We start from the raw sequence: 15,939 nt of genomic DNA on the forward strand, positions 1-15,939 counted from the left end.
TCAATAAAATAGATGACAGCGGGGTAAGATATGAAGAGGTGAACACGTAAAATAATACATAAAAAGGGAACACTAACATGAGTGAAAGACTAAGGGGCAAAGTAAAGGAGTTACAGGAGGTTAAAATCCCTTTAAAAATGTGTTATCATTAGTTAACAGCATAAACAGTCATATTACCCTTTTTAAAATGGACGTAAATCAAATATATAAATATAGTAAGTGGAAAAGGGAGAATAAAAGAGAATTAAGAAATGCGGGCGATGCAACCTGAGCTAGAAATGGTGTATGTGAAAAATTCATTCTTACAGTATGTAGGCCAATTTAAAAAAAAAAAACAGTTACAGTATAAATTTGACATTTTGAGAAATACTCACTGGCTTTCTTGCCAAGTTTAATGAGAACACTGATACAACTCTCATGTCTGTATGTTGAGTATGGACCAAGAGTGCGTCTATTGTGTTTCCAACCCATTGTAGATCAAACCACGCCCACTCCTGCATGACAAAAGCAAGCCGCTAAGCGTCCTGGCCCAACAACTGGCTGCCAGCCCACTCTTAGAGACGTGTATCTGCACGACACTTCACTACAAACCTCGCCCATGAGTACAAGATGAACCCACACCTACGGACAATTTAGAGTCACCAATTAACCTGCATGTCTTTGGACAGTGGGAGGAAGCTGGAGCACCTGGAGAAACGGGGAGAACATGCAAACCCCACCCAGAAGGGCTCTAGGAAGCCTCTTGCTCTGAGGCGACAATGCTAACCACTGAATCACTGTGCCGCCTGCTACAACGCAACGTAGAAAATAAATATATGAGGCCAAATGTAGCAAAATTTGGGATGTAAATTACATAAGTAACAAGATGTAAAGGTTCCCAGGAGGGTTCCCAAACATTTTACCAATGATTTTTTAAAAACTTTTCAATTACTTTTTTGGTACTTTAAAGTGGGTGGGACTATATTGTGTTACAGCCATACATTATTACACATGCACTTGCCAGGCATTTGAGCATAAGCACACTGCTAACGCTTGCTAACTTTACTCGCTCGTTATACATTCTCACCACCAACTTGCTGCATATGTCCGCTGCCCCCTCGTATGTCCTTAAAAGCAGGATGATCGGTTTGGATGTTCCGCGACCTTTATGTATCCATGTGTCTTGTTTACTAGGGTTTGCCTCTCCAGTAGCTGGCAGCATTTGAGCTAGTCATTAAAGGGAAACCTTGGAGATTTTCAACCAGCTCTGTTAGCACAGTGTGGGCAATGTGTCCAGATGAGCGGTGTTTGCCCCCCACCGGTGTCGCCACTCATCTGCTAGTCTCGCTCACCAGACCTTTCTCAAGAAAAGAAAGGTCTGGCTGGGCCGACTATCACTTTAAGATTGGAGAAAAAAAACGCCCCGGCTGCTTGTATTTCTTTCAACCAATCACAATCGTTCTGGGCGGTGCCACAGCAACGGTGCGCTTGCAAAAATATTGCCGGGGGGAAACAGGTTTTGGTGTGACACGCCAACAAAAATATCGCCTACAGGACGCGAACCATGGCAGAAAAATGGCTACATCCCCGCAAGATCAAACACCGCAGAAGTTAGTAAAGGACGTGTTGAAAACTGCAACCGGAGGTGGTAGGGCGGAACCTCAGCGGGTGGCTCGTTGAGAGGCTGATCTATGCAGCGAACTTCCGCCCACTCAGACTACTCATCTGCTAGCAAAAGGCCGGCAGATAAAAATCAGCAAAGTTTCCCTTTAACTACCCATATGTAACTGTTATATTTCACAGACACAGATCTTCAGTGGCTGGACCGCCCCCCGACTCCCTGAGGGATCAGCAAACTTCATGGCTTTGTAGTCTGCGTGAGGTCAGGTGGAGGGGTACATCCATGCATGTACTAGCTAGCCAGCAGCAGTCTCTTTCTATAGCGCTGGCTAGCCGTAAGCTGGCAGCCATTCATGGGGCCTTGTCAGCATGCAAAAAGTGGTTTCATCTAAAGTGGGTTGGATAGACAACAGCTGCAGCCAAGGATGGAAAGTGATTAGCTTAGCTTAGCATTAAGACAAAGCATGGGAAAATAACTGCTCTGGCTCACTCTCCAAAATTAAAAAATATGTGTACCAGCACCTTTAAATCTTATAAATAAATATCTTTTTCAAAAACAGAAACAATAAGTTCATAAAACCATAACTTTAGAGGTGCTACTGAACATATTTAGGAACACTGGACAGAGCCATGCTAGCCATTTCCCCTTGTTTCCAGTCTTTATGCTAAGCTAAACTAAGCGTCTCTTGGCTCCGGGTCAATAAATATTGTATAGACATGAAAGTAGTATAGGTATTTTATTTTACTCTTTGCAAGGAGCAAATAAGAGGGGAAACTCTTCCTTTAAAGTGTAAAATATTCCTCTTCATCAGTTTTTCACTACAACAGCAGCAAAGAACCGAAGAACTACCAGGACTGTAAGATTGTTAATGATAAAAAGTACTGCCAGGATTAATGACGAGCTGCTTTGAAAATCAGTCAGAAGTTAACAAAGACAAGTACTGAGTAAAAATGAGTAAGTTAGACTGGGAACAGGAGACTCAAATTAGCAATAAACTTCTAATGCTCATAAAGTCAGGAGCGGCTACTTAGCATTTCTCTGAGTTAAAATCCTGGAAGTGTGCTGTGGACCCTCTATTAGCAGCCTTGCCGAAGCCATTTTTTATGTGAATAAAAATAAAGACTCCACCCTAATAAAACACAATTGTGAACATTTTCTTCTAGCAGACAGCCACAAGTGTCCAGTTCTGGGACGTTAAATGGCAGAGCTGTTATGCTGGGCACCTTCATGTGAAGAGTGGCTTTTCGAAACGCTCCTAAATGGAATATATAACACCTAAATAAAATGGCTCTGTATGTGCTTTGTAGGGGGAAAACTAGACTAGGGTGATGAAATCAAAACACTTGACTGAAAGAAGAGATGCCTCGGGTGTGAGGAGCTGTCAGAGAGGTGGCTACAGTCGAGATCAGGTTGCGTCAAAAGTCAAGATATGTATAGAAAAACGTTTGCAAAAAACCAACCGGAGGATATTAGAAAATATATTAATTTCTCTTAAATAAAATTACACTTACTGCCCTTTCTTAAGCGTGTACCTGATGATGTTTTGTTTGGAGACATGGAAGCATTATAGAAGCACAGAAACAGTAAGACAGAAGGCAAATATGTTTTCTTTTCCCCCTTTTTCCCCTCAGAGGTTGTGTTCTTTTACAGACGTATGCATGTAAGTTCTCCACAAGAAGAAATATGTCAATCCCTTTGGTTTCTAATGGTCTAATGTTATAAACACACTAAAGACGGAGTCCTGCTTGGCGAGGTTACTGATGTGCTGGCAGGACTGCTGGTGCTGTGATGGTCCAGGCTCGTTCCACATTCTGGCTTGGACCGAGGAGCTCCAAGTCGTTGCCACGGTTGTGTGGCCCAGACTGAGACCAGGATCAATGTTAAAGGCCTGTATTCTGGAGAGCAGCCCTTAGCCTCAGCTCTGTCAGATCTGGTCAGACCTGGAGATCCACATCCAGACCACAGCTGAGGTCGAAATCCAACCTGATCTCAGGCGAAAGCTTATTTTTAGCTCTGTGCAGCTCAGGTGCGGCGACACAGCAGTCTGGCGCTGCCTTGTTTTATTCCCGTTATCCCCGAACACCAGCCACAGCTGACATAGAAAGATAAAAAAAACCTGCATATTTTTGTCAAAGCCCTTCCCTTTTCTCCTCTCGCAGTCTGTGCGGATCTCAGGAGTGAGTCCAGCTGACTGGAACCCATTGAGTCTCCATCTCCACTTTCCTCAGCGCCAACCGCAGCTCGCCGAAGGCCGCCGAGAGGTCATCGTTGACTATGACCTTGTCAAACAGGTGGCTGTACTGGGTCTCCATCGCCTGGGCTGTCCTCACCATCTCCTGGAAGTCTTCGTCCTGCAGTGTACGTGAGAACAGAGCGAAGAAGACAGAGGTGAAAATGACAGAAAGCAGAAATGCATAAAACCAAAAGCAAAACAGTCCATTTGAGGCGACTGATCTGCTGCACAGAGAAAAGACTGGCCACAGTAAACAAGAGAGGGAGATAAATCCACGTACTGTAAACACAAATTACACGGCCATGAGCGCGCAAATAAACATAATGTGGGCCGTACGGAGCCCGTTATAACCTCCCAGAGACATGGTACCCACACATGAACCCTGGCACAGACCACGTACTAAAACCTCCCCATGCAACGACCAGACCTCAAGGAATTCTCATCATTTCCTCACACGGTTGTCCAATTCACAAAGAAAATAAAATATCCTCAAAATAAGCAGAGGACAAAACACAACCATCATTTCCCAAAGACAGACATGTAAAACATACATCATTGCCGGTCTGGATTTTATAGACATGATGGGGAAATGACAGCTTGTGGTGACGCTGTCCCATTGTCAGGACAGAGAGCTCACACTGTGTGAACTTCCTGCACAGCCAGCTGGAGCTGGCACTGGAGTGGCAGAAATGGACACGGTGCAGAGGGAGCTTAGAGGCAAACACTCTCGAAGGGCAACAATCATACAGTTTCAAGTGTACCTGAAGGGGCGGAGTGAAAGGTGTGAGCTTGAGTCGGACTCAAACCATGAATCTGATTACTTTAGACTTTCTTTGACTTTTTTTCAACATATTCCACGATGTGTAAGTGCAAAAGTATAAAACTGATCACTTATAGAGAGATAGCAAATGTTAAGGCAGTAACGTGGTCAATTAGATTTTAAGCTGTGTGAGAAATAAAGAAAAAAAAGGTATCGGTTATAATAATCATCCACTTATAGTGATCGATGTGACCCGGACAGACGTGATCACTATAGGACGTCTCCACTGCGCTGGCAAATGTCAAACAAGACAAACACTCTGCAGGTGCACAAATGTCTCTGTGAGGCTGTGATGCTCATCAAAAAGACTGACAGATGATGATGACAGATAAACCTGGACTAAAGCTGGACTGACTGACTGCCCCTCCTAGTACCACGCAAGAACAGCAAGAAACCTCTCTTCAGTTTAACAAGTACAAGAATATTATGTCTGTTTTTCCCTGTTATGTAACATCCCAATCTTGGGTTACTACAACTATGACACTTGTAATTATGTATTGTTAAAAAAAATGTCTTTAGTTTGTGAAAAACAACACTAAATTACACATTTAAACAGCTCCCAAATACAAAAAATGTCCCCTGGGATCTATATATATAAATCAGCAGGTGATTTCCTTCTTTTAGTAAAATCCTTAATGATTGTTTTTTCCCACCTGGACCTTTATGCTCTGCCATTTCTCCTCTGTAACCTGTGACAGGCTGTTATGATACCACAACTATCACACATTCACATATATGTAGTTTTTTGTCGAGCTGCGAGCATCACGTAGGTTTACATTACCAAAGGTTTATGACAAAATCACTTGATGACACCGACTCCTGTGAGCGCACGGCGAGAGAGGAGAGGGAGAGACGCTGTGCTGCTGCCAGAGGAGCTGCTGAATGAGTTCCCTCTGAGCAGTAAGTCACTAAAAGAGTCTGAGAAGTCCGGGGCTGTTCATAAAACATTCAGGACGCCACAGTTTATTCCACACTACTGAAGCTGCTCCTCTTTTTGGAACCACCGCGGAGTCTGTAAAAATTTTACTTTCAGCCCTCTTGTTGTTGCTGTGGGTAACAGTATGACATCAATATGTCAACAAGTCGAAATATCGTGAGTATCACAATATGAATTTTTCATATCATATTAAAAATAATACCGGTATTATCGTTAATGAAATAATATATAACCAAATATCAAATATCACAAATTGAATGATCAATTCAGAGTAAATGATACATAGAATGTGAAAAAATTGAGAAAAGACGGATCCAGGAGGATGTCAAGCAGATTTCAGTCGCCGGAGAATGAAGAGCCTGAGCCACACGGCCTCCGTTACACCATATAACCTGGAAATACGACAGGCTACACAAACACACAAGAAGCAAAACTCTGAACTAGTACGCAAATCACAAGTTAAGGTTAGTCTTGCTGCCTAGGTAGTGAGACATCCATCCATCCATGCATCCATCCATCCATCATCCATCCTCTCCCCAGCAACACTTTCCAGCTCCTCCTGGGGGACCCCAAGGTGTTCCCAGGCCAGATGAGATATGTAATCCCTCCAGTGTGTTCTGGGTCTGCTCCGGGGCCTCCTACCAGTGGGACGTGCCCGGAACACCTCCAACAGGAGGCGCCCAGGAGGATCCTAGTCAGATGCCCGAACCACCTCAACTGACCCCTTTCGACGCGAGTGAGAAATCCCTTTAAAAAGATTTGTGCCTTATCAGCACAGGAGGAGGGAGCTGCCTGAAATCCTTGGATGCTCACACAGAGGTTTAAACAGGGGTCCTCCAAGGGGATGTTTTCCAAGTCAATATGTAAATCAGCCGTCCAGTGTAAAGAATAAAACCACGTGCTAACGGTGAGGAATAGCCAAATAACATATTTTTATCAGGGTGGGAGTAAATATTGCCTATCTGGGGCTCCTGTATTCATAGATAGAGCATTCTGAAACAACCCAGGTATCTCTCCATGGTGGTCCCTCTGAGGCTTTCTGGTTTCAGCTGTGTGGGCCCTGGCTGATCCTGCCCACGGTGCAACAGCAGGGCTAAAGTGGCTGCACTGATTTAGCCTCATGTTTTTACTGGGAACACTCAACTTTAGATTTCTGGACAGATATGGTTTTATGGCGGACCTCTCTGCCAAACACACAATTATAAATACACACAGATGCACATTCATGCACAGGAACTCAAACACACACACACACGTATACATATGCACCCACACGCATAAACAAGCAGGATCAAGCTGCGTGTGCATACAATGTGTACGCACATAAACAGCCTCGTTAAAGTGTAAAACTCCTAAACGGCTCAGTTTTTGGAGACGCTCCTTCCAGCCAGGAGTTACTTCAGAATGTTTCTGCTGGTTTTCCGCTTCATAATGGATTAGCTGCGCAGCTAAATATAAACACTCACTCACTGTGACACTCAGCAAAAGCCCTGTTTTTGTTTCTTTTTGTGCGGCTGTCTCATGTTTTTACCTCACAAAACCCAACCCATGTCCTCTCACATTCTGTTGTCTTCTGTGATGGTTTTATCAGGCAGCGTGTTGGAGGATGACGGGAAGAGGACGGGCTCGGAGAGGGCAGAAGGTTTGTTGGCCTGTGGAGAAAACTGCTCCACAGCGAGACTATATTCTCTGTCATCTGGAGCGAATCCCTGCAGGACTTCCACTATTGGACCTGGACCCACAGATGACCCCTTGTGTCTAACGCCAGGAAGACAACCCCTCTGACCTGTCCTGGCGACTGTACGAACCTGGGAGACTGTGCACTGTTTTGTGTGTGCAATCTTTCCATGTCCACCAGCGAGTGTCTGCGTCTGTCTCTCGTTAGACCATTCCAGGTAAAAGAACATTAATCACAGCAGGACGCCGCTTAAGGGACAGCGAGCTGGGCAGAGAGATGGAAAGAGAGTCAAAAAAGCAGAGGAAGAAAATAATAAGATAGATGTAGGATGAAATAAAAGGGGCAGAGAGATGGATATAATGAAGGTAAAAGAGGCTAATGGAAAGCTGGGCAAGGAGGAGAGAGTGGATATTCTTTGGCGTCCACTGATCCGCGCTGGATCGCTCTCCTCAGAGGGCAGTTTGAGCTGATGCCACTTCTGGAGGGCCAAACTCGAGAAGAAAAGCAGCGGGGACTCGTTTATCCCCACTGCCATTAGATTGCTTAATTTCCACATGAAATGATGTAGCGTCTTGTGCCTGTTTAAGCACTTTGTTTGAGCACAGATAAATGGCCGTTTTCATTGCACAATACGAGGCTGTTGACTCTCACTTTGGTTTTAGCGCCGATGTTTGTCCACGCTGCACGTACTGCAGCTTTTAATCCATGCAATGTTTTTATGGCTTTTATTTTTATGGCTTATTTTATTTATTATATTTGTGATTTTAACTGCAGCCGTTTTACTGTAAATTCTGACTAGAGAGGAAAATCCACCTTCTGGGGCTGTAAAGCTTTTCAGCACTTTAGTGGCACAACACAGCGTGTGTCAGCCTCAGGTATCATCTTTTAAAACCACTACACACACCACGTCCTCAACGGAAAACCTGCTTTATTGATCCCAATAAAACACACCTGTCCTCTCTATTTAAAGTCCCCCTCTGCCGGAAAATGTCTTTTTCTTCTGTTTATGTCCCCTGAAGTGTCTGAGCTTCACTATACTGACTTGTATCTGTGCAGAGTTTGTCACTAGAGAGGTGTTTCCATGTTCTCATCTGTGCACTGTGCACGAAATCAAAGCAAATCGCTGTCTAAAACAAAAACATATTTTGACAGGGGAACAGACTTCCACACAACACCAGCAAAGAAACCTGAAACCTTCAGCGCAGAGAGCATTGTTAGCATTAGCATAGTGAAAGTTTTAGCAGCAAACATGGCAGACTGTGCAGTTTTTTTTTGGATGTAAACTGGACCCTGGAGCTTCCTTCAAGTATCAACCAAAACCCCATCACAGCAGATATTATTATATGCTTCACAACCACTAATGCTGTGTCAGCCGCTGCCAGCTAGCCTACAAGCTAACAACATAAACACATAAAAGATGCCAACTACACTTAGCATTCTGACACATATGCTAGTTGCCAATTCAACAACAGACTCCTAATGTGAGTCTGTGTCGGACTGGGGCTCAAACATATATGGCTGAATCTCCCTGATGTTACTCCACATGGCAATGCCAGCCATCTTGATATCTACTGCTCTTTTATGGATCAACCATGGGTGTTTTATTAGATATGGATACCAAACCTCAAGATGGTGTTGTTATATACAGGCCCCTAGGAACGCTGCGTAGCCTTGCAGCCAATTTTTACCGATGGCCACTCGCAGTATCACAGTGAAAAAAAGCCCCCTGGGACCCAAAAATAATTTCCACATCTGTAAAACTGTTGACAGGATACTTAAATCTGTAAACAAGGTAGATTATCTCGGGATCTCGTGGATGAGGTCAGTGTGCGCCAGGTGAGTGGTCCAGTATCTGGATATTATTAGAAATCTATGGCCACATCTCCTCTGAGAACCGTCACCTTATCGTGGTGGAGGAGTTTGAGTGCCCTAATGACCCTAGGAGCTATGCTGTCGGGGGCATTTTGCCCCTGGTAGGGTTTCCCATGGCAGATTGGTTCTGGGTGAAGGGTCAGATGAAGAACGGTTCAAAAGACCCTTCATGATGGATACAAACAAGGACACGTGTACCCGGCCCGGAGGGTTACCGGGGCCCCGCCCTGGAGCCAGGCCTGGGGTTGGGGCCCGTGGGCAAGCGCCTGGTGGTCGGGCCTTCGCCCATGGGGTCCGACCGGGCCCAGCCCGAACCGGCTACATGGGCTCATCCTCCTGCAGGCCCACCACCTGCAGAGGGATACAGAAGGGTTCAGTGCAATGTGGATTGGGCAGCAGACCAAGGCGGGGGCCTTGGCGGTCCGATCCTTGGTTACAGAAGTTGGCTCTTGGGACATGGAATGTCACCTCTCTGGGGGGGAAGGAGCCAGAGCTTGTGGAAGAGGTTGAGCGCTACCGGCTAGATATAGTCGGCCTCACCTCGACACATAGTTCCGGCTCTGGAACCCTAGTCCTTGAGAGGGGTTGGACTCTCTCCTTCGCTGGAGTTGCTCCGAGTGAGAGGCAGAGGGCCGGGGTGGGCTTTCTGATAGCTCCCAGACTCTCTGCCTGTACGTTGGGGTTTACCCCGGTAGACGAAAGGGTTGCTTCCCTGCGCCTTTGGGTCGGGGAACAGGTCCTGACTGTTGTCTGTGCTTATGCGCCGAACAACAGTTCAGAGTACCCACCCTTTTTGGAGTCCCTGGGACGGGTGCTGGACAGTGCCCCGACTGGGGACTCCATTGTTCTGCTGGGGGACTTCAACGCTCACGTGGGCAATGACAGCGGGACCTGGAGGGGCGTGATTGGGAGGAACGGCCTGCCTGATCTGAACCCGAGTGGTGTTCAGTTATTGGACTTCTGTGCGGGTCGCAGTTTGGCCATAACTAACACCATGTTCAAATGTAAGGATGTCCATCGGTGCACGTGGCACCAGGACAGCCTAGGTCGCAGGTCAATGATCGACTTTGTAGTCGTCTCATTTGACCTGTGGCCATATGTTCTGGACACTTGGGTGAAGAGAGGAGCAGAGCTGTCAACTGATCACCCCCTGGTGGTGAGTTGGATCAGATGGTGGGGGAAGACACTGCGCAGATCTGGCGGGCCCAAACGAACAGTGAGGGCCTGCTGGGAACGCCTGGCGGAAGAACCTGTCCAGATGATCTTCATCCTGACGGCTGAAGAAGGAGGCCTACAGGGCATGGTTGGTCTGTGGGTCTCCGGAAGCAGCTGACGGGTACCGGTGGGCCAAGGGGAGCGCAGCGGCAGCAGTCGTGGAGGCAAAAACTCGGGCGTGGGAGGAGTTTGGTGAGGCCATGGAGGAAGACTATCGATCGGCTCCAAAGAGGTTCTGGCAAACCATCCGGCGCCTCAGGGGGGGAAGGCGGCAACTTGCTCACACTGTTTACAGTGGGGGCGGGGAGCTGCTGACGTCAACTGGGGACATTGTCGGGTGGTGGAAGGAATACTTTGAGGAGCTCCTCAATCCCACCAACACGTATTCCAGTGAGGAAACAGAGACGGGGGTCTCGGGGGCGGGTCGTCCAATTTCTGGGGCAGAAGTTCCTGAGGTAGTGAAACAACTCCGAGGCGGCAGAGCCCCGGGGGTGGATGAGATTCGTCCTGGATATCTCAAGGCTCTGGATGTTGTAGGGCTGGCTGACACGCCTCTGCAACATTGCATGGACATCGGGGGCAGTGCCTCTGGAGTGGCAGACCGGGGTGGTGGTCCCCATTTTCAAGAAAGGGGACCAGAGAGTGTGTTCCAACTACAGGGGGATCACACTCCTCAGCCTACCCGGTAAGGTCTACTCCAGGGTGCTGGAGAAGAGGGTCCGGTCGATAGTTGAACCTCAGATTGAGGAGGAGCAATGTGGTTTTCGTCCCGGACGCGGAACCGTGAACCAGCTCTTTACCCTTGCCAGGGTGCTGGAGGGGGCATAGGAGTTTGCCCAACCAGTCCACATATGTTTTGTGGATTTGGAGAAGGCTTACGACCGTGTCCCCAGGGGCATCCTGTGGGGGGTGCTCTGGGAGTATGCGGTTGGTGGCCCCTTGCTAAGGGCCATCCAGTCCCTGTACCGAAGGAGCATGAGTCTGGTTCGCGTGGCTGGCAGTAAGTCGGACCTGTTCCCGGTGAGGGTTGGACTCCGCCAGGGCTGCCCTTTGTCACCGGTTCTGTTCATAACTTTTATGGACAGAATTTCTAGGCACAGCCGAGTGGTGGAGGGTGTCAGGTTCGGTGATGGGAGGATCTTGTCCCCGCTTTTAGTGGATGACGTGGTCCTCCTAGCTCCATTGAACAGTGACCTCCAGCTCTCACTGGGGCGGTTCGCAGCCAAGTGTGAAGCGGCTGGGATGAGAAATCAGCACCTCCAAGTCTGAGGCCATGGTCCTCAGCCGGAAAAGGGTGGATTGCCCACTCCAGGTCAGGGGGGAGGTCCTTCCTCAGGTGGAGGAGTTTAACTATCTCGGGATCTTGTTCACGAGTGAGGGTAGGATGGAGCGGGAGATTGACAGGCGGATTGGGGCGGCGTCAGCAGTGATGCAGGCGCTTAACCGGTCTGTTGTGGTGAAGAGGGAGCTTAGCCAGAAAGCAAAGCTCTCGATTTACCGGTCGATCTACGTTCCAACCCTCACCTATGGTCATGAGCTCTGGGTAGTAACCGAAAGAATGAGATCGCGAGTACAAGTGGCCGAAATGAGTTTCCTCCGCAGGGTGGCTGGGCTCAGCCTTAGGGATAGGGTGAGGAGCTCAGACATCCGGGAGGGACTCGGAGTAGAGCCGCTACTCCTCCACATCGAGAGGAGCCAGTTGATGTGGTTCGGGCAACTGGTAAGGATGCCTTCCGGACGCCTCCCTTGGGAGGTGTTTCGGGCATGTCCAACCGGGAGGAGACCTCGGGGCTGCCCCAGAACACGCTGGAGGGACTACATCACCCGGCTGGCCTGGGAACGCCTCGGGGTTCCCGTGGAAGAGCTGACGGAAGTGGCTGGGGAGATGACTGTCTGGGCTTCTTTGCTGAGGCTGCTCCCCCGTGACCCGGACCCGGATAAGCGGAGGACGACGAGTACGACGAGTACTCTGGCCACATATGCCAAAAACATTTTTAGCTTCCGGGTTCACTCCTGGGCTATAGACCCCTTTAGGGCCGATGTCACGATGGCATCAGTTTGTTAGCTGGAGGCAAAACCTGCCTCTCCCCCACAGGGCTGTAGGCTACATAGGAGTCTTAAAATGTGTTTGTCTTGTTGTGTTATTGGGAGCCAGAATAGAAGGATTCGTGGCTCAAAACCAGCCGCCACTGCCCGTCAACAAAAACAAAGACAACTGTGGTTAAATGTGATAAGACCAAAGGACTGGACGGAGGCCATCATCAAAAATGCTCACATGTGCAGCGCACACTTCATATCAGGTTAGGGATGAATGACATTATGTGTATTACGGGTTATCATGTCCACCTCATCAGAAAGTGGGGAGGGATTAAGAGGAAGATTGGATTTCTCTGGAACGCTAACTTTTTAGCACATTAGCTAACGTTAGCTTCCACAGAAAAACCAACAAGTGTTGTCCTCCTTTGTAAGATTGGCTTCCTGTGACATCATCGGATGGATGATGTCACAGAGTGAGTGAGAGCATATGGGTCGGCCAGTCTGGTCCCGTTGGTTAGTGTTTACTTTTTCAAGTAACACTGGCGGTCCCGGAGAGTGAGTGACCTGACGTTGGTAAATTCAGTCTGATGCTCTACACTAAAATGAGAGCCCTGTTGGTGGAAGAAATGGAGCGTTATATTTCTATATGAATTAATGAATGGTTAAGTTAATCACATGTTTACTCTGCTCAGCAATCTGCTGCTCCGTCTCCACAGACAGAGTGCCAAGATATACGCTCTGCCATCATACTGTTTGCTAACATGTGGCCTTCTGAATATGCGTGGTAATGTTTCTCCCACTGGTCCCGCCTGTGAGTTCACAATTGGCTCATAGACTTTACATTGTGATGACGTCACAGATTTTTTAAATCACTCTTCTTAGCTCGAGGAAAGCTTTACTAGTTTACAATCTTCATGGACCAAAAATTCATAAGAGAAAGAAGTTTGGGGTGTCCTGTCAACAGTTACATCTCTTATATAATGGTTGTCTAAGCAGAAAATGTTTTTCGGGCCCCAGAGGATATTTTCACTGCAATACTGCGAGTGGACACTGAAAAAAAAATTGTAAGCAAGAGTGAATGGCGTTCCTAGGGGCCCGGGGTCAACTTAGTACAAGCAGTACTGGAGAGCAGTGCAGAAACAAAACCTACAGCAAGAAACGGTGGTCGGCCAAATCCAGAATTCCTCAATGAAGGAGAAAGAGTAGATCTGCTTCTGGCTACTTTCAGAGTTTTTTTGTAACTGTTGTGTGGGAAAACCATGTTAAACAAAATATTAGTATTTTAAAAATGGGCATGGGGGGGTTTGAAAAGTGCCAGAAAGCAAAAAGATCTTAACAAATCTGTTTTAAATGATTGTGGTAACCTCACATAACGTGCCATTTTCTGCACTAACCACATTACAACCTGAATCATGCATTGCATCAGCCTGTTTTGGGTTGTTTCTACATCACGCTTCAGCTCCTTTTGTGAAAAGCGACCCTGAATCATCTCCAGCTCAAACAATGAGGCTAAAGTCAGACCGCTCTGCTGGAACAATGAGACGACTGTTCCTCAGCCTTTATCATTAAAGCAGACCTGTCTCTCTGCGAGAAAAATACAGCTGGCGGTGGATGGAGTACGTCTGAGACAACTCGCCCAACAACAGCTTCTCTTTCAGAGCCTTTCATAGCGAATCTGAGGCGGCTTACGTCCTGTCAGTGTACATGAACATTTACACAGAAGCTGGTTTGTTACCTGGCTGAAATACACCTCCCTGTCACACAGATTTATAAAGGCGGATTTGTATTACCAGAGAGAATATCAGAATCTAATAAAGAGAGTAATTAATAGCAGCTACAGCAGAGGTTGTTAGCAATCATCCTGTTTCTGACAACTACAGCTCATTGTTCTCAGGTCCCCTGCTGTGAAACCAGGAGCAGGCAGAGGTTAAATGATATTTCACTGTGTGACTAATGGGAGCTGACTTTGTGTCTGTATCGAGGTTTTAAAAGTTTGACAGTCAGGTGAAATATCTACGGGATGTTCTGTTCACCTGTGACCTGTAGCTGTGTGCTGTACTGTCAGTGTGATAGCACCTGGGTGTGTTTGACTGAGGGGGGAGGATGACACTGGGGAAGCCCAATCATGCAGACTGACTCACTCTCATGAGTTAAACCAGGAGCTTGTCAGTGTAGCAGTGAAATCATGTCATTCAGTCTCCTTTTTTTTTTTTAAATTTATGCACGTTGGATTTCCCGTGGGTCCATTTTGGTTTGGGTCCAAAATTTGGCAAGACTGCCAGGATAGACTGACACCTTCCCCCTCTCAGCCCACAACAGCAATACAGATCAGAGTATTTTGGGAGCTGCATCTTATATAGGGTGTAATTTCAAGAGGAAGTAGGGTGCAATTAATATTTAGATACAATTAATATGTAAATGGGTCAATCTGAGCTGTGATTGGTCACGATCACAGTTTGCAGGAGTGCATGTGTTTGGATTTTGCCATGTTTTTCTCTGCACTGGCTTCTTTTCTCATTCTTCTTGGAGGAAAAAGAAGAACACATACTTTATTAATCCCCAAGGGGAAATTCAGTTTTTTCATTCAGTTGCCCTTTGCCGGTGGACACTGACTGCTGCTCGTGAGTGTTGCGCTTTAATCACCGTACCGTTGTAAGATTGTTAACTGTGTAGTCAATCCTTTGTTAATGTGGAGTTGCATTAGCTACTTAGCTAACATCAATGTCGAAATATTGTTGTCATAGAAACAAAAGTTATGTGCTGGGATGAAGCCTCCACAGCGCCCTGCCATTGCTTTTCTGCTGAGGAATAACAATCCCATCATGCTCCTTGCTGATTCACACAGAAAATGATTGGGAGCTGACTTCATTGTGTTTCTGCCCTTATGTGTAAACCAAGGTCAGTTATGCAGTGAACTGCAGTTTGATAGAATGAGAAGAGAAGCAGGAATGTTCAATATTTCAAAAGTTTTTTGGGGAAATTTAAGTGCGGATTTCATTTGGTCATTAAGATGCCTATCATCCTGACAGCAATGAAAGGTGAAACTTTAAACAATTATAATCGCTTTGTTTTTCTTGATTTATTCATCACGTCAAGATTTAGAGTATAAAACCTTAGATTACATGTAAGTTACTGATTATTCCAAGAGACCTGCGTTTCTATTCTGCTCGAACACAGACTGGCCAATCATAGCGTAGCATAGTGCATACACCTGCGCTCCACAGATTCTGATTCCGTCCTTTCATATTTTCTTTATTTTCATTATTATGCTAGGCTACTGAAAGTATACTGAATGTATCCGAATGCTGCTCTTGCTTTTTTTGATTATAACAGTGAATGAAGACCTATTCTGTTTTACAGGAACAGTGTTTCTGTCTTCTGCCTCGATCGCCAGATGCTGTTTGTGGTTCACTTTTAAATGTGATATGTATACCTTCATCTTTTTTAGCCTGTTTTTGCTGCTGAGCTAGTTGACATCCTGCGTATATCCTTCAAATGCATAGTGTAGCCCCCTCTGTCTGCTTTTCTCTGAAGTTACACCAACATT

General features: G+C 46.6%; 1 protein-coding gene across 1 annotated transcript in view; it reads right to left on the bottom strand.

Annotated features, from left to right (window-relative positions):
* Window positions 1-323: 323 nt before the first annotated feature.
* Window positions 324-15,939, bottom strand: part of mpp7a (MAGUK p55 scaffold protein 7a) — a 183,171-nt gene continuing 167,555 nt past the window's right edge. Inside the window, exon 17 of the mRNA XM_049564751.1 lies at window positions 324-3,951. Within this exon, the coding sequence (XP_049420708.1) occupies window positions 3,772-3,951 (180 nt within the window). The 3' untranslated portion in view covers window positions 324-3,771. The remainder of the gene's footprint in view (window positions 3,952-15,939) is intronic.

This window comes from Epinephelus fuscoguttatus, linkage group LG21 (genome assembly GCF_011397635.1).
Source record: "Epinephelus fuscoguttatus linkage group LG21, E.fuscoguttatus.final_Chr_v1".
Lineage (NCBI taxonomy): Eukaryota > Metazoa > Chordata > Actinopteri > Perciformes > Serranidae > Epinephelus > Epinephelus fuscoguttatus.